This window comes from Neomonachus schauinslandi, chromosome 3 (assembly GCF_002201575.2).
Source record: "Neomonachus schauinslandi chromosome 3, ASM220157v2, whole genome shotgun sequence".
Taxonomy (NCBI): Eukaryota; Metazoa; Chordata; class Mammalia; order Carnivora; family Phocidae; genus Neomonachus; species Neomonachus schauinslandi.
In genome coordinates, this window is record NC_058405.1 from 105409516 (window position 1) to 105435983 (window position 26468).

The 26468-nt window shown below is 34.9% G+C and overlaps 1 protein-coding gene across 1 annotated transcript in view; it reads right to left on the reverse strand.

Annotated features, from left to right (window-relative positions):
- The window catches only part of LRP1B (LDL receptor related protein 1B), a 1499204-nt gene that overhangs the window by 463934 nt on the left and 1008802 nt on the right, over nucleotides 1–26468 (reverse strand). Inside the window, exons 36-38 of the mRNA XM_044913608.1 lie at nucleotides 17406–17540; nucleotides 16667–16796; nucleotides 115–241 (exon numbers count right to left, since the gene is read on the reverse strand). Of these exons, the coding sequence (XP_044769543.1) occupies nucleotides 115–241; nucleotides 16667–16796; nucleotides 17406–17540 (392 nt within the window). The remainder of the gene's footprint in view (nucleotides 1–114; nucleotides 242–16666; nucleotides 16797–17405; nucleotides 17541–26468) is intronic.

Below are 26468 nucleotides of genomic sequence, written 5' to 3' on the forward strand. Positions count from 1 at the left end.
GGACTCGATCCCCGAACCCCGGGATCATGACCTGAGCCGAAGGCAGACGCTTAACGACTGAGCCACCCAGGCGCCCAGTTAATGCACTTTAAATACTTAAGAAATCCAACACACCTCATAGTCAATGGAGATACCATTCGGCCATGCTATTCCCATGCTGACGAGGATAACCTTCTCTGAGCCATCTAAGCGGGCCTTTCCAATGCAGGGCATCTGTCCCCATTCAGTCCAGAACAAGTAGCTGAAATGAAATTGTTGATTTATAGTAATATGCAAATAAACACAAAAACACATATTATTAATGATAAAGCAGTAACATCCATACCAATAGAACAAAAATAATACATTTTAGAAATCAATACACGTGTGTTTATGTTTACAAAAAATAATTTTTTATTGTAAAAAATATTTAACTATTCTTAGAAATCACAAGGATGGATTCAAAATCCCTCCAAAATACTTTGCTCGTGCAAAGTATTTTGTCTGAAATGCTTTTCTCCAACCTGTTTGATTAATTTGCTCTTGTTCCTATTTCAAACATCATTTCACTCAAAAATTCTTTTGTGTTCTGATTACTGTACTATATACTCTGCATGGATTAGAGTGGCAAACTTACAGTGTTATATTTCTTATATTTCTTTACAGTGTTATTTTTTATTAATGTCTTTTGCCTCCACTGGACAATAAGCTCAAGGAGGACAGTGATCCTTTCTCCTTTTCATCTACTAGGATACCTACAGCACTAGGAAATTAGAAAATTTTAAAAATAAAAATAAAAATTAGTGGTAGATAAATATTTTTTTTAAAGATTTTATTTATTTATTTGAGAGAGAGAATGAGATAGAGAGCATGAGAGGGGGGAGGGTCAGAGAGAGAAGCAGACTCCCCGCTGAGCAGGGAGCCCAATGCGGGACTCGATCCCGGGACTCCAGGATCATGACCTGAGCCGAAGGCAGTCGCTTAACCAACTGAGCCACCCAGGCGCCCAATAAATATTTAATTTATTAATGCATACATGAATGCACTATAATTTCAATTCTGTCCATTTACACTGCTAAATGTAACTATTCTAATTTAAATTTTGTAAGTTATCCTGTGAAGTGATCATAAAACATGGATTCATACAAAAGCAGACATTCTTATTTTAGTAATCTCATAATGCAAAATGGAATATGGAAGAAAATGAAATACAGAAAGAAAATCCAGAGCATACTGAAATAAAACATGTCAGAAAAAAACTAAATGTAGAAAAACAGAAGGCGTATTATCTGTGCTTTTTTCATTCATTCATTCAGCATACATAATATTTATGTTGTAAATTTATATTACAAAACAAAATACATGGTTTCAGATAAATAGGAACCACTCTTTTGAAGTTATGTCCACTGAAGTTTTTACTTAACTGTCAGAAAACAGCAATGATTAGAATTTAGAAAAATATGGCAATCATTGATTCATTCAGGCAAAAATGAGTAGTATTCTGTGCATATTAGAATACATATATATGAGTAATCATACATAAGAAAATGAGATTGCATATAGAAAAATCAAAGATGTACATTCATATTTAATATCCACTTAATGATCTTACTATTTATCCATAAAAAGATACTTAAACTATGTAAAAATACATGTATTCCCTTTATGCATATTGTTCTGATTTATTTTAAAAGTTAATTTTTTTTCCTGAAAATGCTATGTAAAATAAATGTGTTGGACTTTTACAATCAGACAAAAAAGAGGTGTGGATAGAATTCCAAGTATATTAATCCTGAAGAAGTTTTCATTCATCTTCACAAGCTCTATAAATCAGAAAGGGAAATCTTTGTAGCAAGAAATCCAACTAATATTTTATTGGTTAGATCTAGGCTGAAACAGGCATGAAAAAAAAATCTATGCCTGCATTATAGTTAAGAATTTTTAAAACTTTAATGGGGATTCTCAGTATTTTAAAAAATAAATTGGATAACTGGGAGGCCAAATTTGTTGCCCCATTTAACTTTTTAAGGAAAAATTTCAGCATTAATAGTGCTCCTTAAATGATGTCAGTCACTGTGTTAAAATGTCAGGGGATTGACACTGTGAAGAAGGTATTGTGGGGGCCAGGACAGACAGGTGCTTATTTATCCAGTCTGATTCTTGTCATCTACTTTAACATACCCCAGAGTTCAAATATGAAAGGAAATATGTACAATATACCTTTTATTTAATAATAATCTGCTTTCAAATGCACCAAGTGAATAATAAAAATATTATTTTGAGTGAGCAAAAGCAAATCAGCCATTTAACATAACTAAGCTCTAATTCTCACAGATACTGAAACTCAGTAAGTTAATGATCCACAGTTGCGCAGATGATAAGGAAGGGTTGAAGCCAGGAACTTCACCCAGGCTTTATTAACCCAGGCCTGTGGTGTATTCTTTATGTTGTCTCACCAAATATAAATATACTACAATGATATAATAATCTTATACCAAATGCTATTTTTCCCTAGGTATAAGGAATAGAACAAAAATCTTCATACTTAAAAACACAAAACAAACCATGAAAAATGGTCTTAGTATTGAGAAACAAGTCTCTCTTGTTCTTGTTTTCTCAAGTAGTCCCTGTTCATTTTAAGTCTGCAATACTTCCATGCAAGAGTCTTGGATGAATGATAATAAATTTAAGAATTAAAATTATTCAAAATAAAATTGTCTTGAGTACAGATTTTACTCAAATTTTCTATAGAGACTTGATAATTATCATTATATATGAAATCAAATCTGACTGAGGGAATCACTTTAATGGCTAAATAATTTATCAACTTAATAAAACTAAAAGATTCTATACCTACTAAAATTAAGCAACATTTTATGAATGTCAGGAAAGGAGTAATTTATTTGCTCCTTAAAGTGAAATTAAAAATGAACTGAATAGAATTAGCACCTTGGGAACCTTCAGGGATTACAAGTAAATGTAGAGAAAGAACACTAAACTTATGAAACTGCAGGGAGAAACTTATGAATAATTTAAGATAGTAATTTATATAGATGTACTTGAGATAACTTTAATGAACATAGATTCTTGGTATCTAAATGTGATTTTTCACGAAGGGAAGAAATGAAAATCCTTGTCACTGGTTTTTGAGACCCCATGGGAATTAAGATTCAGTGACAGCATTACAGACTGATGTTGTTCCCATTTGAGTTCAAAATTTGCTGTAGGGAAATGTTTGTTGAGTTGTATGATATAGTGAAGGAAAGTGCCTTTAGAGAATTAACTTGGTTAATCTAGCACTGGAAATACTTCTCAAGTTTATTCCAGACCTAGAAATTTTCAGAATTGTTAAAATCAAATGTTGTGCTGTATAACTGAAGTTTCTCTGGATAATAATTTGCCCTAGGCTGTGAATTCCCATATTTACAGAGGCTTGCAGTTACATAATTTAAAATCACAAAATCAAAAATGGGACATTCAAAAGTGGTTTGAAGGATTGTAAGAATAATGTTCAGAAATCATCATAACAAAATATCCAGATTATCTTAATGACACAGAAGTTCTTGGCAGGAAAATGTGCAATGGATACATATTATGTTCCAATATTAACATCGAATTAATTATTGACATTTGAAAAATAAGTAAAATATTCCATTTGGTAGAATTGGAATTCCCAAAGTCCCCAAAAGTTTATTGAATTTATCATATGACCCTTGTACTAATATCAGAATTACTTTACATACAGGTACACTTAGAAAGGAAAACAAATCTTTTTTCTCTCACAATTAGTTAGATTAAAGCTCAAAAATACAGAAAATATTACAAATGCTCTTGTATAATTTCATTTTTTTTTTTTGAGAAATAAAGCTAACATGAAAACAAAGCTTTGGCTTTGGTGGGGAAGGGTAAAAAGTGTCAGGTAGAAAGAAAAGAATGAATAAGTCCAAATTATTATAAAAGGAACAGGATTAAATGTGATTCTTTTAGATATAAGAACAATAGTGAAAAGCAACTAATTTAGATCAATCATTTTCTTTGAATTTAAGATTTTTTTTTTTTTTTACTGCTAAACTATTTCCTTTGAACACAGATCTGGGTTGCAATTTTTACAATAAACTCACCATTTCTTCCTGTTCTTATGCCCTTATAAGAGAGCATGATTTATATAATTTATCAGAGTGCTAAAGAAAGATGAGAAAACCAAAAATTTCCATGTTGTTACAAAAATGAAGATCATGTAATTCTTCTATAGGTAGATGCCTTGATTGAGAAGAGAATCAAGGATGTTATTGTTCCCTCTGCCCCACTCGGGGGTCAACAGGGTGTTACTTTTTCAGCAAAAAGTACCAAAAAAACAAAAAGAAACAAAACAAAACCCCTACAAATTAACAATAGCAGCTAGCCTTTATGTGAGCATGAGCTTTTATCTGACAAAAAACTGCTTGTAATTTTCAGTGTCATAGCAGTTTCATTAGAATTACTTTTAAAACTCATACTAATCGAAGACATTGTAGGCCAACATGTCAATGTCTCCATCTTTTGGGTATGTACAAATAACATAAGACTTGAATACATGAATTGACATCCTTCATCCCCTATGAGGAAACAGTGTAAATTAGAACCTTCTCTATTCCTGTGAGGCCTTCTTCACATTTCCTTTTTCTTCATGTAATGTGCAGTTCTGTTTTGAGAAAGCATTCCATGCCAATCCCAAATCACTTTTCAAGTCCTGAATGTGTTACTATTGCTTAGGGGTTCCTGTAATATAAAAAGAACTCAAGCACAGATAGCAGAACACTCGCTAAAAGAAAGAGTCTAGAGACAGTATAACCTTGAAAACTACTTTTCTTTTTTTTTTTTTTGTCTGCAGTTTGGTGGATGATTGATTCTCAAACGTATTCTTTTAGTGCAGTCATGTACTCACTTAACAAATATTAATTAGGTACCTATTATGTGCTAGCAGCTGATGACACCAGATGAAGTGGCCTTAGCGACCCTCATGAAACCCACTGTTTAATGGTAGAGGCAAATGGGTAAATAATTACCTAAAAAAAAAAAAAAAAAAAAAGCCAGTAGAAATACTTAAAACTTGCTGGCTGTAGGTCTCCAAGCCATGTAAGTACAGGCTTCAACACTGGAAATTGTCATTTCTACAAACAATTCAGAAATGAACTTTTCTTTTGAGCCAAAATAAAGATATGGGCCATCTGGGTTGTTCTCTTTTTCTGTTTAGGCATAAAACAGTATTTATCATTTATTCTACAGGTCTTGCTCTGGTTTCTATTATTCTTAACGTTTTACATCAGATTCCTTCTTGATTCCCTACTTTGCAATATTGAGTGAAACAATTATTATGTGTATGCCCAGCCAATACTGGAGAAGTAGCAAGAAAAATTCTTCACAAAGAAAAATGTATTAGGCATCTGTAATACGGTAGTATATTATGTTTATAGCTTGTATTATATTTAGTTCCTTATTTAATTAATTTACACCCTGCCTCATTGCACGTCCTCTCATTTTAATAAATATGTACATGTACATATATGATATTACTTTGCTATTTACATGTTTCACAATGTTTTTCCTGATTAAAGGGTCATATTTTATTCAGTTTTGGTATCCCAAATATATAATATTTGATGTGTCCCTATAATACATATATATTTTTCCTATGAAATATTTAATACCTAGATTCCTAGAGCCTAGACTCTTAGTACTCATAAGCTGATTTAGAATTATTAAAATATTACACAGAATTTTCCAATTTGTTTCATGACCTCTAACTTGTCTTTTATTTTTTAAAGATTATTTATTTATTTATTTATTTGAGAGAGAGAGAAAGCACGCACAAGCAGGGGGAGCTGCCAGCAGAGGGAGAGGGAGGGGCAGGCTCCCCGCCGAGCAGGGAGCCCGATGTGGGGCTCGATCCCAGGACCCTGGGATCATAACCTGAGCTGAAGGCAGCTGCTTGACCGACTGAGCCACCCAGGTGCCCCGACCTCTAACTTATCTTATATATCAATCATATCCAACTTACCCTGGATATTCCACATTGAAAGATGCTGAGACAATTTCCACAGGTACACAGAGAAAGAAATCTTTCAAACTTTTCTTTTACCCTTTAACCACAGTTTTATTGGTCAGATCCCTTAAAAAAAATCAGGGTAAGTTCATACATTTGTGTGTGGCTATTTCTCGTTTCCATTCAGCATGGCTTTGGTGGTCTGGACCAGGAGCTCCCTCCTGTAGTGGGACTTGGAATGACATTTCTGGCCTCTCTTTCTCCTCCACCAGCCACTGAGCTACAATGATAACCCAAGGCATCTTGATTGCTCCCAGTCCTTCTTCCCTGCTTTTAGCAGGGAGGATAAGATCCAAGATTCGTGTTTAGAGGTTAAGGAATGAAGGTGAAGCATATGGTAAAAGATGAGGTGAGCAAAACCTAACTAGCTTTAAAAAAAAGGTGTTTGCAGAATTTTTGAGGAAATTCCTAGTGAAAAATAGTGTGACACTTTTCTTCCATTTGTTATTATAATTTGTTTATATGCCTCTCTTAGAGACCTGTAGAGAAAGCTGCTTATAATTTGGGGCATGTTCTGAGTTATTTGACCATCATGGTGTCTTATATTACATACTAATACCTTGATTCCACCACTATTTCAACTGCAAACCAAATTTATTATTTTTTAAAGATTTTATTTTTTTGACAGAGAGAGAGAGACAGCGAGAGAGGGAACACAAGCAGGGAGAGTGGGGGAGGGAGAAGCAGGCTTCCCGCGGAGCAGGGAGCCCGATGTGGGGCTCGATCCCAGGACCCTGGGATCATGACCTGAGCTGAAGGCAGACGCTTAATGACTGAGCCACCCAGGCACCCTGCAAACCAAATTTAAATCTACTTTTTTTTTATATGTGTTATCTTGCCTTGAGATAAAAGCATACTTTAGGATATGGTGTTAAGCTATGCCATACTCTTGCTATCTCAAAATATGTTAAACTATCGTTCAAGATCTTCTGTCTATTGTTAAGCATATTCTAAAAGCATATATATATATATACATGTAATCAATCAAAGACCACTTGACAATATGTAGTTGTCGAACACCAAGATTCCAAGTTAAGCTGAATCCTATGGAAAGAAATACTTTTCAGCAAGTTATTTATGATCACAAAAATATAAAGCTAGATTAACAAAACAATGTACATCCTGGTGTCTAAAAAAAAAAAAAGAGTGTGTGTGCTTCACTTAAAGATCATACACTATGGGAAGTTAACCAACTTTTTTGGTATTATACGAGGTGACATACTGTGACTTCTACTGTAGAAAGTGAGTTTTTAGCGTAAAAAAATTATTACATTTCAATTTTTTTAAAAGGAAGTGATGCCTTACCAAAAAGTCAACAGAAGGAAGAAACTAATTTTTCAAGCTGAAGTAAATTCATACATGCTTTCTATTTTGCATCTGGCTACATTTAAAAGACTTCAAGTCTCCATTGTTCAGAACAGGCTTCATGCCCACTTTTCAAGACACGTTTATATCTTGAATTCAGCTAATTTACTCCATCATTGTTCACCTTTTCCTTTGGCAATATCACCTGACACGTTTTAACTTCAAGCAGAAAGTGAAAATGCTGTACTTTATTCATATGATATGAATTTTGACACCTAAATCTCTATGTAATATTACCTGGAAACCAATGTTTCAATAAACATTTCCTGAAAATCAGCAGAGCATTTAAAAAGGTGTATCAATTCTTAAGTATAAATATCTATGAAATAGATAGATATGAAAAAATATCTATCCATGTGACTTAATATTTAAGAAATATTTTTAAGAAGAAGTGAGGGTATGGTGGCAAATAATATTTGAATTATTGCTACATATTTCAAAGATATCTTGTTTTGTGGATTAAAATGTAAATTTTGTTTTGGGGGTTCAAGATTAGGAAATCAAAAATATTTAATGAGATACTCCAGCTGAGTCTATGTTGAGCTCACAGTTGCAATAAAAAGAAATGGGAAATCTAAGAGACATCTGGAGACAAGAGATGACAGGAGTTAGTGACAGATGAAAAACTACAGAAAATCTAAAGTAAGTTTCAATCTTGTCAGGACAAAAAGACATACAATAGTTAGGCAAAGAAGTCAGTAGAATAAAGGTAGGAGGATATATTAAATTTCTGTTATGGTGACATTCAAACAAAGATTTTCTAAAGAAAAATGGAAATATAAGTGAAGGAATGAAGACAAGATTTTGGATGCAATGCAGTGATTAATGTAAAAAACACGAAAATACGTTTTGACGGATAAATATATCAAGAGAGGGAATGGCATACAAAGACATACATGAAGAGAGATGTGGAGGAGGTATATGGAGGGGGTGAGAGAGAGCAAGAGAACTCAGAGTTAGAGAAGGTAACAGAGAAAATAAATTCTTGAATGGATAATCAATGGAGAAATATGTCAAAGAGAAGGCAAATGCTGTGAAATCTAGAAAAAAAATCTCTGAATTTGGCTATGGATAAATTTTAACAGTTCTGGAAGGAACAGAACTTTTCTATTTTAAGAAATTGAGAAGTAAACAGAGAGAAATAAGACACTGTTTTTTGCGGGGGGAGTTGGGTTTTTGTTTGTTTGTTTGTTCGTTTGTTTCAAATGAGAGAGATCTGATCCTATTTGAAAAACAAAGGGAAATGTTTCATTGAAAGAAACTGATTAAAGATGACAGAAGAGTTATTGCATGAGATACCTGAGAAAATTAAGTGGAGATTTAAGTAAGAAAGAAAACTTTCTCTGAGGTTATAATCACTTATTTTAAAACATTCACAGCATAAATTCACACATCCCACTTTTGCATACCACATCACCACTATCACAATTAGCCACTGATTTTATTCAATTGCTTTCCTACTCACTGGAAACTTTGCCATCTTCTCCTTCCACAGCTGACATTCTTATGGACTTCATGACTCATGCTGATGACCTTGTGGACATCTCAGCTCACGTTCACCTCATCCTTTCCAGGGACCTATATCCCTCCTTCGCCTCTGCCTTACAGAAGTAAGGCCACACACTCATCTTAATTACCACATGCGACTGCTCTGTTTCCAATTTTACCAAATCCGAAATCCTCACTTAATTTATAGAGTTGTCTTGGTCATTCATGTGCTTACTCCTTACTCTGACCTTAATCTGCTGTTCTTGGTTTCCATGATTCCGTCACTAACTTCTAGGCCTCAGCTCCTGACCGGCAACTCATGGTTATTCCATTACAATCCAACTTTGAATCTGTCACCACCTGCTCCCTTTCTCTCTCTCTCTCTCTCTCTCTCTCTTTTTTTTTTTTTTTTGCTACTGCTAAGGTACTGAATATTACTACTCAAGGTCATAGAAACATACTAATTAGATGCTAGAAATCAATCCCAGCTAGATTCATGTTGCTTTAAGTCCTTGTATTCATATTCTATTCACCACAATAATTTCAGCAAAACTTACCTATCCATTTAAAGCGGCTACCCTAACACCTATGACTATCGCCTATGAGCTTATGAGTTTCTTCAATTTCACTAATTTTAATTGCTAATATATATTTTATTGCTGCATCCTGTCTCTTCACTCCATCGCCAAAACTAGAAGAGGGAAGAGATATTCCCCTAATTCAATCCTCCCACTTAAATTTACCTCATTTAATCCTTTCAATAACCAAAAAGGACATAGGCATTTGAAATCAAGACATTTCAAAAGATCTCAAAGGTAGGAAACATCCAAGCTGGGGTTTCAAACTGTAGTGGGCACTGTTGGTGTTCCATCTAGACACCCTCAGATCTTATTTTCTATTTCGATATTCGCCAGTGCCCAGCTTCTGTGTCCTTTGTCTCCAACAGTTGCCACAGGCACTTTTCTTGAGAAGACAGGAACTAGCAACTCTTCTTTCACAAGCAGTGCTGAGAGCTAGAAATCTTGAAAGTGTAGGTCTCCCAAGGGTTGCCCTCATCCAATGAATGTTTGGGTGGGAGTCTGAAAGCCAAACTCCCTTGCTCTCAAGTGAGGTTTACACTCCAGAGGTCCCCAAGTAATCAGTTGAGACCTGGACTTCACTCACAGTTGAACCTTTGTTTGGTCTCTTCTCCTTTCCTACCCTGCTTCTCTCCCATTTCCTGAATTGAATTCTCATTCCAGGATCTGTTTCTAGGATACCTGATGCAAGATGCCAATTTTGTCCATCTGCTTTCTGGTCTGATATTCTTCCTGTCCCACCCTATTGCTTCTTCCTTGTCCAAGTTCCTCCTACACTTCCTGGAATTTGCCTTTCTGCCCGTTTCTTCCCCTCTGCCTGTGAACATGTGGAGTAGCCCCTGACTCCTACACTAAGGATAACTTCCTCCATATCCTACTATCTTGTCAACATTTCTATTGTTCCCTCTTTCCCTTCATTGCCCAAGTTTCTGTCACTGTAGATGAAATATGCTAGTTCTACATTCTAATTATCTTTCATTTATTCATTCTTTATATTTGGCTTCTGTCCTTACCAATTTTCTGAAATTGATAACAATTAGCAGTATCATCCTGATCATCAACTGCATGTTCTGTTCTTTGCTTTAATCTCTCCTAAGCTCTTTACTGCTGACACACTCTTCTCCCTGGAACTGTCTTCCCTTGAATTCTATAATAGAGTAATTTTCTGAGGACTTGAAATGGCCACTTTTCTTTCTCTTTTGCCTTATTGTTGATTTTCTTTTTCCCCTCTCTTAATCATTTCATCCCCTAACTGTAAACATTTTCCATTTTTATCCTTAGACTTCTTTTTTTTCTGTACTCTTTCTTGGGTAATCTCATCCACTACCATGGTTTATTGAAGAGTCTGAACAGTTGGAATAAACCAAAGTGACTTTATATTTATCCGACTCCTGATTCCACATACTCCACTCAATATCTTTTCTCCAGAACATACTATCTCAGGAAGAATCCAGGACTTCCAAGACAATTTTAGTTAAAAGAAAAAAATAATAATGTTAAGATTAATTTTTCAGGCATAAAAGACTGGATCTAAGTCCAAACTGATATTTCATATGTATTTTAAAAATTTTCCCTCTCTCCAGCTTTGATCAGACTCCTTCTGGCCTGAGGACTTGTAGTGAGAAAGTGACTTTTCTCTTCTCTTCTCTTCTCTTCTCTTCTCTTCTTCTCTTCTCTTCCTTTCTTTTCACTTACTGTTCTTTTCTATTTATTTTAGTCTCCCCTTTACATATTTGCCTCCAGCTCTCTCCATTACTTGGCTTGAGGGTAAAGAAAGAACCCCCTCCCCCATAAAACTCTGTCTAGGATGGTAACTATTTCTAAGAATTCCCTGATTTAAACAATGCTACAATTTCAATAAACTCTCATTATACTTCTAACCATTGCTTATGTGGCGTCTTTGGGGCCAGAGAGAAGGCTTAGGAGAGAGGGTCTAGGACCATTTTAGATTCCACTTGCCAAAGTGGAGAAGGTGTTCATGGTAATTTCTTTAATATGTGGGGAAAGCTATTGCCTATTTTATAGCTCCAAGTTATCCCAGCTACACCACAGCTCTTCCCTATGTAGCTTTACTCTTGCCAATGGCCTTTGTTTTGCCACTACCAATGCTTTGAATATTCTATCTCTTCTTCATATAATATATTCTCACTCCATCTCAGCGACCACTCTCTTTCAAGTCTTCTCCATAAAACCTCGACTGAGCATCACCATTGCTGCTACTACCCTCACTATGACTACCAACTCTGATTAAACGCAATCTCTTTTTTTCTTAAAACTCAATATAACTTTATAAAGACCTTATGGAAATTATGTTAACATGAGATTTAGAGATGAGATTTAGGCTTGAGTCATACTGATCTAGTCTTTCTATACCTGAAAATGAATCTCACGTTACAATATGAGACTATTACTTTGACTGAAATTTTGCATGTGTTTAAACTGTAAGTTTAAACAGAAAACTCACTGTGAACAGAAGTGACATATTATTTTTATACTATCACACTTCACAGTGCCCCCCAGTGTCTTTCATACAGTAAGCAGTACTATTTTGTCAAGATGTACTGAATTGAAAGCTGAAGAGGAGATGGAGATGCCCTGACATGACCTCGCACACAGTGTGCTGCCCTCAATAAATGCTTTTTTTAATAAACTAACAGAAAGTGGAGTATATGTGGGTCTCTTTGCCTGATGTTCTCAATCATCCTAGAGAGAAGTAGGTATGTTTTTATGCTAAGGTGGCTATGGAGATATAAAAATATACCTAAAGAAAGGAAGACCTGGAGCAACAATCTGAGGTCATATGCTAGGTTTCAACAAAAAAACAATGAAAAAGAAAACTACAGATTGGCAAGTAGCAGCAGCAAAGGTCCTGCTAAACTGAACAGCAAGAATCTATAATAGGCCAGGCACAAGACACTCTCGATCATACAAATGAAGAGTTGGGCTTATTACAAATAAAAGGGGAAGAAATTCTTTATTAGAAACAAACTCATTTCCTATGTATCTCTGGGATTTCATAACATTCCAGTTGTATTTGTTCCTACCATTAGAATAATTATCCACAATAGAGCAATTGATCAAATTTTCTCTATTGAGGCTATTATGATTTATTGCTTGATTATAAATTATAATTTAAAAAGAGATGTTTAAAATACCATCACATTGGAAGAGTACTTTTTTATTTTCAAGTTTATGAGTGTGATGTGGACACATTCAATTGAGTCATGTGTTATATTCTTGGAATTAAACAGAAGCACACCCTCCCTTCGCAGTCTTAATATGTAATGGCATACACATAGTTGTAGGCAAGGGCTCTCCAGGGGAAGGGGAAGTCAGAACCAACTCAAAATTATTTTATAAGCCTCCTCTCCTGATTTTTTTCCCAGCATTTTCTCATTATAGCTTATCCTCTTTTTTACTTATACTTCTAACCTTTAAATTTTCAGTGCAATTATACCGAAACTGTTAAAACTGTTTTCTTGTATGTTTGATATTTTTGGTTATTGATTTTTGTAATGTTTACCAATATATGGGTATATGTGTAATATGTAACACACATATGCCTATGCATATACTGTAGCATGATTTTGGAGTTGAGAAAAACCTAACTCTCCCACATATCAACTTGAAAGCAGAGTAATATTTAAAATAGCTGAGTCAGTTTCCTTATCTGTTAAAAGGAGGAAATAGTACTACTCTAGGTTTGTTGTGAGCTTTTAAATAGAGTGAAAGGGTAATGGATTTCCTGGTATATTGGATATAGAGTATATGAGAGAGACACCAAAGATCATACCAAGTGTTTTGACCTAAGCAACTGAAATAACAGAACTGGCATCAACTAATGGAGGACTCATAATTGTAGAGAAATATTCAATTTAGTTTTGAACCTGTTAAGGTTAAGATTTCTGGTGGATCTCCTTTGGTTATCTATTGCTGCTAGCAAACCCCTCCAAATTTAAAGCTTAAAACAACAATAACTTAATTGCTTTTGCATTTGCAATTTGATCAGAGCTCAAGGACCAACTCATCCCTTCACATCCACTGTGGTGCCACCACGGCTGAGGTGACATAACAGCTAGGGACTGGAATCATTTAGATTCACTCAACATATCTAGCAATTGGTGCTAGCTGTCAGCTCAGACCTTAGCTAGCTAAGGTTGTTGGCTGGAACACCTACACTGACCCCGTCATGGTGTTACTTGGCTTCCTCACAGCAGAGTGGATGGTTTCTAAGAACATCCCAAGAGAACCATGTAGCAGTTCTATTTTCTCTTAGGATATAGCCTCAGATTTTACATAGTATCACTTCCATAATAGTCATAGGCCTACCCAAATCCAAGCATATGGAAAACATGCTCCATTTCTCTGTTTGGAAGACTCAATGTCACATTTTAAGAAGAGCATGTGGAATGGCAGATATTATTGTAATCATCTTGGAAAATAAAATCTGCCACAGATCTGTAATTGAAAATGTTGAAGAAGTAGTACGTAACATAAGAGTGTAGGTGTAGTCTGGTTATCAACATTTTGCAGTCTTTAACATTTAGGTGGGATGAGACTACCAAAGAAGAGAATAACACCAAAGACTGAGCCCTGGGGAACTCCAACATTAAGGTGTCAAAGAGAAAATGAACTGAGAAAGGAGAGTGTGTTGGAATGACTACTGAAATGGAAAAATCAAAAGAATTGGTTCCTTCTTCCTCATAATGTCTCTTTGAAATCTACCTCCTCAAGATCTGCCCTGGTAAGAGAAACTGAGTTCGTTGAGAAACTGAGTTTGTTGTATATACTGTTAGGTCTGGGACCTTATACCAGCCCATGTGATGAAACAAAACTTGTCTAAATATGTCAAAATAATCTCTTCCCTTTGGCTATTGACTGATCTAAGGATGGGCATGTAACCCATTTCTGGTTAAGGGATAACAAAAGAATTAACATAAAGATGTTTTTCTTCCCAAATACAATCTAGCAAGGAAAAGCTGTTTTTATCCTCTCCCTCTTCTCCTTAAGTGTAAACATACTCCCTGATGATATATCAAGTATGTTGTAACAATGGGACCAAAACATCAAGTCTAAGACAGTATATAACTTAGTAAAGATAACAGTTGAAAAAATAGAAAAAAAACTCCTATAGACTTACACTCTAAATTTTTGCACCAAAGAGCATTCTTAAACAATGCAGGTTTTTAAATTTTACATTGTAATCTTAGCTTGAAGTGTGACAAATTGTAGGTGTTATTTCTCTCTCCTATATTAACCTTCTTTGTTTCCTTTTTCACTGTACTAATACAATGACTTAATTTTATAACACTTGTCAAGAAACTGAAGCAAATGATGATATTGGAAAAACTACATACAAGCCATAACAAATAAGAAAGTTTGTAGACTTTCACAAGAGCCAATTTGATGTTTTACATAGACTGACTTCATTCTAAATCAGCCCTGTGTATCTAATACACCACCGTCTACTTTTCCACCCCTCCAAAAGGAAGAGGAGTTCTATTAACATAAAAATATCCACCTTTTAAAAACAAACAAAAAACTCTGAAGTCAAATCATACTAGCAATGAAAGAAACACAGTGGTGGCAAATTATATAAAGTTTTATAATAGGACTTCTATATTATTGCTTAAGAGAAAAGCAGTTATCAGTCAGCATCTTATTCTTTACCAGCCACTGTACTAAGCCCTGGGGATAGAGAAATAAACCAAACACACATGACTATTCTCCTCATAGCACAGTGAAGAATGGAGACATCAGCAGTCCAGTGAAAAAATAGAGCCCCTAAGCAAATAAATATAAGTAAATAAGCAAATATTAGTGCATGGAATTTATAAAAAATGAAAGTAATGAAAGTACTAGGTACTTTGGTGTCATAGAATAGAACAATCTAATCTGTTTACAAAGGCAGAGAAGGATAAATAAAATTTAGCAAAGTGAAAGTAGGAAGGAAAACACTGCCGATAAAGGAAAGAGGTTGTTCAAAGGGTAGGAATAGAAAAGAATAGGAAATATCTGAAAATATTTTTAAAACTACATAGTCCAACAGAGATTGACTGAGATACCAAAGAGGCAGTAGCAGGAGTCTGAGGCTGAATATTTACATAAGGCCTGATTAAGAAGGATCACAACAAAGGTGCCTGGGTGGCTCAGATGGTTGAGCATCTGACTCTTGATTCTGGCTCAGTCCGTGATCTCAGGATCGTGATCTCAGGGCTGTGAGATCGTGCCCCGCCTCTACCCCTGCATCGGAGCCACACTTGGGGCTCCTCGCTCAGCACAGAGTCTGCTTGTCCCTCTCCTCTGCTCTTCCCCCACCCACTCACGCTACCTCTGAAATCAATCAATCAATCAATCAATAAAATCTTAAAAAAAAAAAGAAGGATCACAACAGAAATTTTGGGCTTTACACAAAAGTCAATGGGGAGCCCTCAAAAGGATTTAAGCAAGATTTATATTAAAAGAAAAATATTCACTCTAAGCTTTAATGATGTTAGGAGATGAATTGGGAAATTATTGCAGTGTTGTATGTGTAAGATAAGAACAGATTTAATTAGAGTGGGAGTTGCAAAGATGGAGAGTAGTAGATTGATAATATTTAGAAAGGAAATATTAACAGAAATTGATGGCAGATTGAATTCGTTTCAATTTTAGATATGCAGTTTGAGTGCCTATAAAACATCTAAATGGAAAAACAGAGATGTCAAAAAGGCAGGTAGACATATTTACCTGGAACTCAAGGGAAAAAAATACAAAGCTTGGGATGAACATGTTATTTTGGCAATCATAGACTTATAAATGGAAACTGAAGCTTTAGAAATATTGAAGAATGAGGATGGATATCAGTCATTCAGCAAATAAGTGAGTACCCATTTTGTAAACAGTTGTAGGGTAGAACTTCCAATTGAGAATCTAGACACATGTTGGTATACTTACTTGGATTTACACATACATTAAAGAACTGTGTAATAAATATGACCCCATCAAATATATTCTGAAATATACATCACAGAGTGAAAATAAACTTTTTTTTTTTTTGCTTAGGTAAAATGTTGAGCTTCGTTTCAAACAGTATAACTAAAAATAAATATTAATATGGACATCTGGATTTTTTTTTAATGAAACTTAAGAAAACTCACTTAAAACTCAAGATATATGTAAAGCTTAAAATTACCCTTTCTCTGGGTGCACAGCTATAGATCTTGGTTGATCCAGGCCTTGGGAAATAATTACATAACGGAAAGAGCCATTGAGTCTTGCAACTTCAATTAAGTTGAAACCATGATCTGTCCAATATATGTTACCTAGGAGAAATACAGATGTGTTTATAATATGGTTGTGAGAAAGAAAATTATTTATTAGTTATGGCTAAAATTAACTTTCTGAGCATTCACATAAGTATCAAGAAATCATTTACTTCCTATATATTTTTTAATGTGTACATTTCCTAAGCGGAAAGCTGTAAATAAACTAATATGCAAATACTTCCCAAGCTCACACATCTGCAGTTTAAACCATATAATGATACATTTGTATGCTAAAAATAAGTTGAAACTTCTCTCACCTGAAGAAGGGATCTATTTTAACTTTCTACTGACTCCAGGCAAAAGAGAACTTCTAACACTTTTGTTTACCTGCCTCACAGTTCCCAGGAGATTTGGGCCAAGTTAATACTACATAATCTACTTCTGCATAAAAACACTTGTCTAAAGACTCTAAAGCATTAGAAAGGATGAAGCCAAGAGCAAAAGAGACTATTTATCCCTGTGGCTAGAAGTACAAAAAAAACCAAAAAACAAAAAAACAAAAAACTGTTATGAGTTAGAAACAGAATTTTTATGAAGGAGATTGAGATGCTAACAAAATAGGTATGCAACAAATGCAACAAGAACAGAAAAAGCCATGGATTATACCAGCAATCCAGTCAATAGCTATCCCCTCCACTCTTCCCAAGCCATTGGTAATGATATCTTCTTTCCAAGTCTGATCTCTTTTAGCTCGGCTAATTTTATTGAAGCCCATGTCTGTCCAGTAGATGGTATCATTTTCTATGGATAAGACAGAAAGAAAAAACAAAAAACAAAAAAACATACACATACACTATAAAAGGTATCAATATATGTATTGGGATCACATTGCATTAGTACTTTGGGGATTATCATCCTGGGTATACTAGGGTATAAATATTCTTCAGGACAATTTACTAACACAAATAGCAAGAAAGATATGAAAACAACATGAAAGAACCTAGTCAAATGGTTTTTCCTAAAAGTACTTTTGAAATATGTGTGGAAATGACCTATCACATCCTTGATTATTTCTTCTTCATTTTTCTACTCATTTAACTCAATAAATACTTATCTCACGTTATTTTGCAATCCTGATGTCAAACCATGCTATTTTGGACCACGGGTTTTCTCTTCACACCTATACCTGTGTCTGAGTTCTCTAAATATGAAAAGAATACTACTGGAGGTAATCACCAGAGTCTCAAAGTAGAGAGAGAATGGAAAGAAACATAAGGGCATTTCAACTGTATCAGGAGTGTTTTAAGCATAAGGTCATTCAAAATGTGTAAAGTCTTAAAAATGCCCTAGCATCCAATTATTCCTTCTGAGATACTAGTTTCCCAAATGTCAACTACAAACCCCTTACATTATTTTTCAAACTCTGATTGTACAAATGGGCTGAAGAATACTTGAAAAATGGCTCTATGCTATTGCAGAGTCTTTAAATAACAGTGCTTTTTGAATATTTGAATGAAAAATGTGTCCAAAGATTATAAATGAAATATATTATATGTGCATGCATATGCATAAAGGGTAGCAATTATAGACCAATGATTTTAAATATAGCCACCAGAAAGACACTGGGGACAAATCATTAAATAATAATTTGCCACCAACTAAGTAAGTTTTTGTGTTGTGACCTACGTGGCCATTTGAAGAACAAATCCTTTAAGACCAATATAATTTCCCTCTGGCACAGTGACAGACTATGGAAATAAAGAAAAAGCAATTAGTATAATAAAGCCATTTATCAGTAAGTTTTGAGAATCCATTTCAAGTAAAATATAGTCTAACTTCCTTTGCCTAATTGGAAAAAGAGTCCAAAACCCCCTTGTTCTCAAGAATGGTAAGTCAAATACATAATTGTTTGAAGCAGAGCAGATACCATTTTCAAATATTTATCTGGAAAGCAAGAACTTGTTTGATTTTTCCAATTTTGTTAAAGTATTAGTTAACATTTGAAAGAGTGAATCAATGAACAATAAACATTATTTTTGCATCAATACTAAGCATTAAGTCAAATCCAAACCTTTTCTGCAAATGTTAGACCCATATATCTAACTGCCTACTTTGTATCTCCACTTGTATGTAGAGAAGGCAATCTTGGAATACAAAAGACAAATTCTGGATTTCTATGTGAAACACTCTTCTCTTGCAGTCTTCCACATAGCAACTCCACATGCCATGATGGTCTGATGGATGATATCTCCATTCTTTGTTTCTTGGACTAAAAACCTCATATTATCCTTGATTACTTTTTCTCAAACTTCACAGGTAATCCATCACCCAAATACTATAGTGTTCAATCTATTACCAAGTATTTTTCGTTCTTTTTATTGTTCTTTCAAATCATATCCATGATCCAACTACCTCTTACACTCTCTACTACTTACAGTGCAATCCAAACTACTATTAACTCTTGTCTGAAGCACAGTTGACTCTTGAACAACCCGAATTTGAACTGTGTGGGCCCATTATACGTGGATTTTTTTCAATAAATATATTGAACAATATTGATATAGTCACTGACAGACAATTTATCTTGTAGGCAGATGACAAACTTAACAGCATCAATAAACTCAATAAAGTACTATAAATGTATTTCTCTTATGATTTTTTTAGTAACATTTTCTTTTTCTAGCTTGCTTTATTCTAAGAATACAGTATAATATAGTACATAGAACATACATACAAAATATGTGTTAAGGAAGTGTTTATGTTATTGTTAAGGCTTCTAGTCAACAGTAGGCTATTAGTAGTTAAGTTTTGGGGGAGTCAAAAGTTATATACAGATTTTTGACTGCACAAGGGTCAGTGCCTCTAATTCCCATGTTGTCCAAGGTCAACTACATTGCAAATAGCTTTCTAACTTATTGCCCAGCTTCAATTTGTCTTAGTACTCCCCAGTTCTTTCTCTACTTAGGGGCCACTGTTACCCTTTTAAAAAGTAAACAAGATCATTTCTCTCCTCTCCAGTCAGAGTCTCTAATCATTTGTCATCTCATCCAAGGTAAAATTAAAGTTCCTTCCCATGACCTTCATGATCTACCCCTCAACACTCTCTCACCTGGCATCCTTCCACTCTCCCCCTCACTCATCACCTCTGGTAACAGTCCTTTCTCTCTTCCTAACACAAACCAAATACCATCAGTCTAAGGTTCTTTACATTACTCTTTCTGTTTGGAAGCTCTTTCCTCAGATATCTGCACACCTGTCTTAGCCCAAATATCCCCTCCTTCTTACTGAAACTTCCCCTGACTACTCTGTAAAAAATTATTTCCTTGACATGCTCTACCTCCCTTACCAAACCTGTTTTTTCCATAGCATTTATTACTGTCAAACCCATTATATATGTACTGGGTTGTTTCTTCAGTGTCTGTCTTATCTCACAGAAATGTAATCTCTGTGAGGGTTGGGGCTTTATTTTTTATTTATATATATATTTTTTATTTATATAGCCATTCCCATATGCTAACATGATTTAACAGAGAATAGTAGAGATATCAGAAGAGTAAGATAAACTGAGACATTCTAAAAATGAACTTTTTAAAAATTTTGTTCACTGCTTTATCCCTGGCACCTAGAATAATAATATCTGACGCACAGTGAGCTCAAAGTAAACATTTGGTGAATAACGTGAATGCGATGTGCTATACAAAGACTGGCTGGAAGGGGATACAGGGAAGACACAGCTTTTACCATGAGAAGCTTTATAAGCTCAATAAGGAGAAGGTATGAGCGTGAAACAAAATGACTAACAATTCACAAGAGTGTAGCATGAACAGCATGTCAGTAGTACAGGCAAGTAATTCTGCAAGAGTTCAAAGAAAACATTCACAACAATTTTCACAAGTCTTACAAAAAATACCCTATTTTCTATGGGAATCTTACTTTTGAATTACCCTCTAATAGCTCTGCCAGGCTGCAAATTCCTATTCCATATAACTAGGAAACGTTCTTTCTCACATATACCATTACATCTCGCATATATGTTTATTAACATTGAGCTGAAATTGGGTCTTTACATTTCTTCTTAGAAACAGACTATGAGTGGGCGCCTGGGTGGCTCAGTTGGTTAAGCGACTGCCTTCGGCTCAGGTCATGATCCTGGAGTCCCGGGATTGAGTCCCGCATGGGGCTCCCTGCTCAGCCGGGGGTCTGCTTCTCCCTCTGCCCTCTTCCCTCTCGTGCTCTCTGTCTCTCATTCTCTCTCTCTCAAATAAATAAATAAAATCTTTAAAAAAAAAAAGAAAGAAACAGACTACGAGAAGGGTGCCTGGGTAGCTCAATTGGTTAGTGTGTGACTCTTGATTTCGGCTCAGGTCCTGATCTCAGTGTCCTGGGATCAAGCACCACTTTGTGCTCTGCGCTCAGCTTGGCCTCTGCTTGGAATTCTTTCTCCCTCTCCCTTTGCCCCTCCCCCCCACTCGTGCTCATTCTCTCTAAATAAATAAGTAAATAAAATCTTAACAATGAAAAAAAAGAAAGAAAGAAACAGACTGTGAGATAATTCATAGGTAGGAATTGCAACTGGCCCAACTTTTACCAACGTAGTCACATGTGCAGTAGACACATCATGAATATTCATTTTGTGGATAATAGATTAATTTGTAATGCTGAGGCTATCTCTAAATGGTCAAGTCGACTAGATCAAAGCACTGATGAACTGAGAAGTTTCCTGGTATTATTTCTATTAGGCGTATTTTGGAGATTAGTGAGCAAATCAATCATGTGGTGATACAGTAAGGAGGACGAAAACAACAGAAGAATTAAATCAGTCATTCATAGCCAAATCCCTTTCTTATCAATTCTTTCACATACATATTGCATACCTATACACTTTAAATTGACTAAGTTCACAAATATATAAGAATATGTTTTCTTAAAAAGAAAATATATCTTCTAATACCTGGGAATATCTGCAAAATAAACAAATGATGTCAAGAATGTCTTAATTAGGAATAAAATCAGGCTGAAAGGTGATAAAAATTTTACAACAAACTATAAAGATACAAAATGGAAATACATACAAATATAGAAAGGGAAGAAAAGACTATCATAACCATGTCCTGATACTTATTCCAAAATATGATATTTTTTAACTTTAATTATCCTTATTCAACACATACTTATAGAATATTTAGTGTGTGCTAAACATTATTATAGGCTTAGGAGTTTGGTGGTGAACATGATAGACAGTCCTTGTAATCACGGAGTTCACTTCTAGAATTGAATTAAAAATAAACTGTCCTAAAACATATAGTAATTGGTAATATATAAAATAATCAGAGGGCGCCTGGGTGGCTCAGTTGGTTAAGCGACTGCCTTCAGCTCAGGTCATGATCCTGGAGTCCCGGGATCGAGTCCCGCATTGGGCTCCCTGCTCGGCAGGGAGCCTGCTTCTCCCTCTGACCCTCCCCTCTCTCATGTGCTCTCTGTCTCTCTCATTCTCTCTGTCTCAAATAAATAAATAAAATCTTTAAAAAAAAAATAATCAGAGTACTGGAAAATAGAATTTGTAATTTAAAGTAATAATAATTATATATATATATTTTTAAAGATTATTTATTTATTTATTTGAGAGAGAATTAGAGAGAGCAAGCACATGAGAGGGGGGAGGGTCAGAGGGAGAAGCAGACTCCCCGCCGAGCAGGGAGCCCGATGCGGGACTCGATCCAGGGACTCCAGGATCATGACCTGAGCCGAAGGCAGTCGCTTAACCAACTGAGCCACCCAGGCGCCCAGAGTAATAATAATTATAATTAGCTCCCCACAGATATAATAAGACACCTAGGATACTTGGTAACTATTTTCAAGGATTACATATAGAGATTGGAGGCCAGCTATTGTGCGTTGTAACTACAGTCAGAATTAAAAGAAAAACCACATATGGTCATAATGATATTAGTCTGTAAAACAAGGGAGAGGCCTACTGACACTGAGAAAAGTTAAACTTTTTGAATTAAGCTGAAGAGCTGACCATCTACAGAAATAGATTATGCACAGTCTTGTCTGAAAATAAGAAATAAGAAATACAAATTTCTTAAAGTCCTTTCACCCCTATTTTTTATTATTTTAATAATAATATATGATAGTATATATTATTATATATAATTTTAAAATTTTTATTATGAAATAATTTTTATTATTATAAAATAAAATTTTATTGTATATTATATATTATATAATTTTATTATTATTATCTATTTTTATGATTAATTAACACTTAATCGATCTAGTGAATACACTTGTCTCCATGTTAGCTTGGGTTGTTGTATACTTCTTAGAAAATTCAAAGTCCTGTTTCCCCACCTAAATTGACATACTATTTCAGAAAACACCATACCAAAATTTAAAAAAAAAAAAAACAGATAAAATATAAGGTAGAAGGTTACCATACTTCCCTCTCCTAATGAAATAATCACCAGCACACCAGGAAGATAGCAGACTACAGTGCAAGGGGTCTAGGGCTGGGATCTTAGCATTTATCACTGTCCCACCGTTTCCCATGAGACTTTCACAAAGTTACTTTGTCTCACTTGGCCTCAGTTTCCTCACATATGAATATGAATATACAAATATAAATAGAAAGACGGAGATAGATATAAGTGAAAGAAGGTAAAATTTAGATAACCTTTAGGGTTTCTTTCAACTCTTGATGTTCTAATGTTAAGATTTAATTTTTCAGTTGCACTTAAAAGGAATACAGTATTTTCAAAGTTCTGCCCAATTTGAACTGTTACATAGATTTTCCTTTTTCTCTGTAATTTCTCATTTTAACTAGCTTTCTTGTCTGGAGCTAAAAAGAATAAAGCATATGATTTTTCCCAGAACATGCTACTAATGGTTATTAAACCACATTTATTTTTTTAACTCAGACCTTTTCACTTTTCCTACTAAATGCTACCTTGTTACATTTGATCAGTGATCTTGTCAATCAACATTTTTAAAAAAAAAATCATGTTATCCAATGACTCCTTTTTGTGATATCCACAATTTGGTAGGTAGGTTTTCTGTATCTTTATTCAAGGCAATAATAAATATGTTGAACAGAATCAAAAATATGCTTTTGGCATACCACTTTCTGCAGCAATGGCAACTCCATTATCCTTTCATATCTGGCTGATACAACCAGGAAGAACTCCTACCTAACAGATGAAGAGGCAAGAAATTCTCAACATTCTCCCCTTTCCAGGAACCCCTCTGTGCTGATCTACTTTGGTTGATAGTGCTTCCCCTTGGGAGATAAGGAGCAAGCGACTGGCTTCAACAAAGGAATGGTTTTAGAATATATTATTATTAAAAGTAAAGGGGAGATTATTATTTTAGCTTCCTCCTCAATTACTAGTTTTTTTTTTTTTTTTTCCTGCACCAGTGTTGAATACGTCTGAGAGGTAAAAATTACAGTGAAGTTGGGGCACCTGGGTGGCCCAGTTGTTAAGTGTCTGCCTTCAGCTGAGGTCATGATGCCAGAGTCCTGGGATCGAGCCCCGCATCAGGCTCCCTGCTCGGCGGGAAGCCTGCTTCTCCTTCTCCCACTCCCCCTGCTTGTGTTCCCTCTTTGGCTGTGTCTCTCTCTGTCAAATAAATAAATAAAATCTTAAAAAAAAAAATCACAGTGAAGCCAAGAAAAATACTGGCTTTTTGGATGGGTCTTTTACAAATATTATAATATTTTTGTAAAAGATCTATATCTTAGCTCTTTGATCACATATCACCAAGCTTCAGTCTTTTGTTTTGTCTAGAATTCTAAAAGGTAACATAAATATAACAAATACAATCTCAACTTTGGTAAAAGTAAGGACATCCAACCTTAATTCTGAGAACTCCAAAAGACTATAAACGTTCCTGGCTCCTATTATAATTGTTATTATTTTACAAATAAGAGCCAGTGCTATAAGGATCAGGAAAAAAATGTGAAGATGGAAAGAGTTTGTGAGCTATTAACTATCAGAATAAAGGGAACTATAAAGAAAATGGGAGACAGAAGTAAAGGAAGGGAGGAAGGAAAGGAATCACACTTCTCCGTTATCATTGGCATAGCCATTCCCATATGCTAACATGATTTAACAGAGAATAGTAGAGATATCAGAAGGGTAAGATAAACTGAGACATTCTAAAAACGAACTTTTTAAAAATGTTGTAATTGGTGCTTGAGGGACAAGTTTCTTCTATCATCTTTTATCAGTATATTGCTGATAAATTAAAACCATTTTATAGCACTATGTATAAATGTCGCTATATTTTGGATCTAGCACCTAGTGTGAGAAAGACTGCTGGATGGCAAAAAATGTATTGTCATGGTTAGTGAAGCTACAAAAATTAGAAGTTACCCCACAATTTATATTTAAAAATCTTACCATAAACTTCCTTTTGCCTTAATTAAAGCAAAAATGAAAACCTCTAGCATAAACAAATCCTTCTGAAAGGATCTGAGTTTGGTCATTAGATCCGGTAACGTGGAAGGATTCTAGTACCTAGTTCCTAAGGTAATAATTTGGTGAATGACACCATGGAATCTCAGAATCTGGTTGACCTCTAGGAGGCTTACTTTTCCCAGGTTCATAAATTAGTAAGATTATAGAAATTTTATAGAAAACAAGAATCTTTAGTAATACATTCTGCTAGTACCTTCTTAGACATTACACAGAAGTTGTTAAGAAAGTCAAGTTAGATCCACAACACAAAGAATTACTTAAGGACAGCTCCAAATTGTGAGTACTAAAATTTGCAAATTTCTTTAGCTTAATTTATTTGCCGATTTTTTTTTTCCAACTTGTTGGACCATTTATACTCTATCCCACACTTTAAAAATAAAGATATTTATGCTCACTCCCAAAAGCACATGCTAACTTAGGGGAAAGTATATATAAAGTATGCCTTGGTTTCTTGATAAACTTCAGGCTTGGTTTCTAGAGAATGTTTTATCTATGACTATTCAACTATTGCCAATTAGTGTACTCTTTATTATCTTATAGGGAAAGCTGTTAGGATTTCATTATTGTTGTGCTTTCAGCTTTTGTTGTTATATACAAATAAGGATTGGCTGTAAGGAGTCAGTATTAAACTCATGGCACCGATGTTTATACAGAACCTGCACTTTGTTAGGATCAGAAAGAACAGTATCCCTCACCCTGCCACCCCTCCAACCACCAACTTTTACTTGGACTTTAATTATTTACCATCACTTTCAGATGAGCTGGTTGCATACACCTTTCCCCTTTGAAGTCAAAAATATAAGGCTTCTCTGTGGTTTTTATTGTCATTTATCAGCGGTGACCTTAACAGGTAGGCCCAGAAATTTAACTGTTTCTCCATTTACAAAGACTGCCTTAAGGCATGCAATTCATTAATTCGTCTAGCTTAGCTGAGATAATGATTTCCAAACTGATTTCATTCTAAAACTTTGACACATAGGTCGGTTACCTCCAATCCAAACCCTATTTTTTGTTCTTTTGGAAATCACCTTGTAATTTTTTGAAAGAAGAGACTTTCTCACATCACTTCTGCATTTTCCAGTCATCATACATCTAAATGCTCTATTTTGTTCTGGTCTGTGTCTCGTTTCAACCCAGATACAGGATTCATTTCAGCCCTTTTCCCTGATCCACTTCCTATAAGCCCACCCACACATGAAATACAAATAGTACAACAGAATTTATGGAAGCATGGGATTGGGGATAAGTT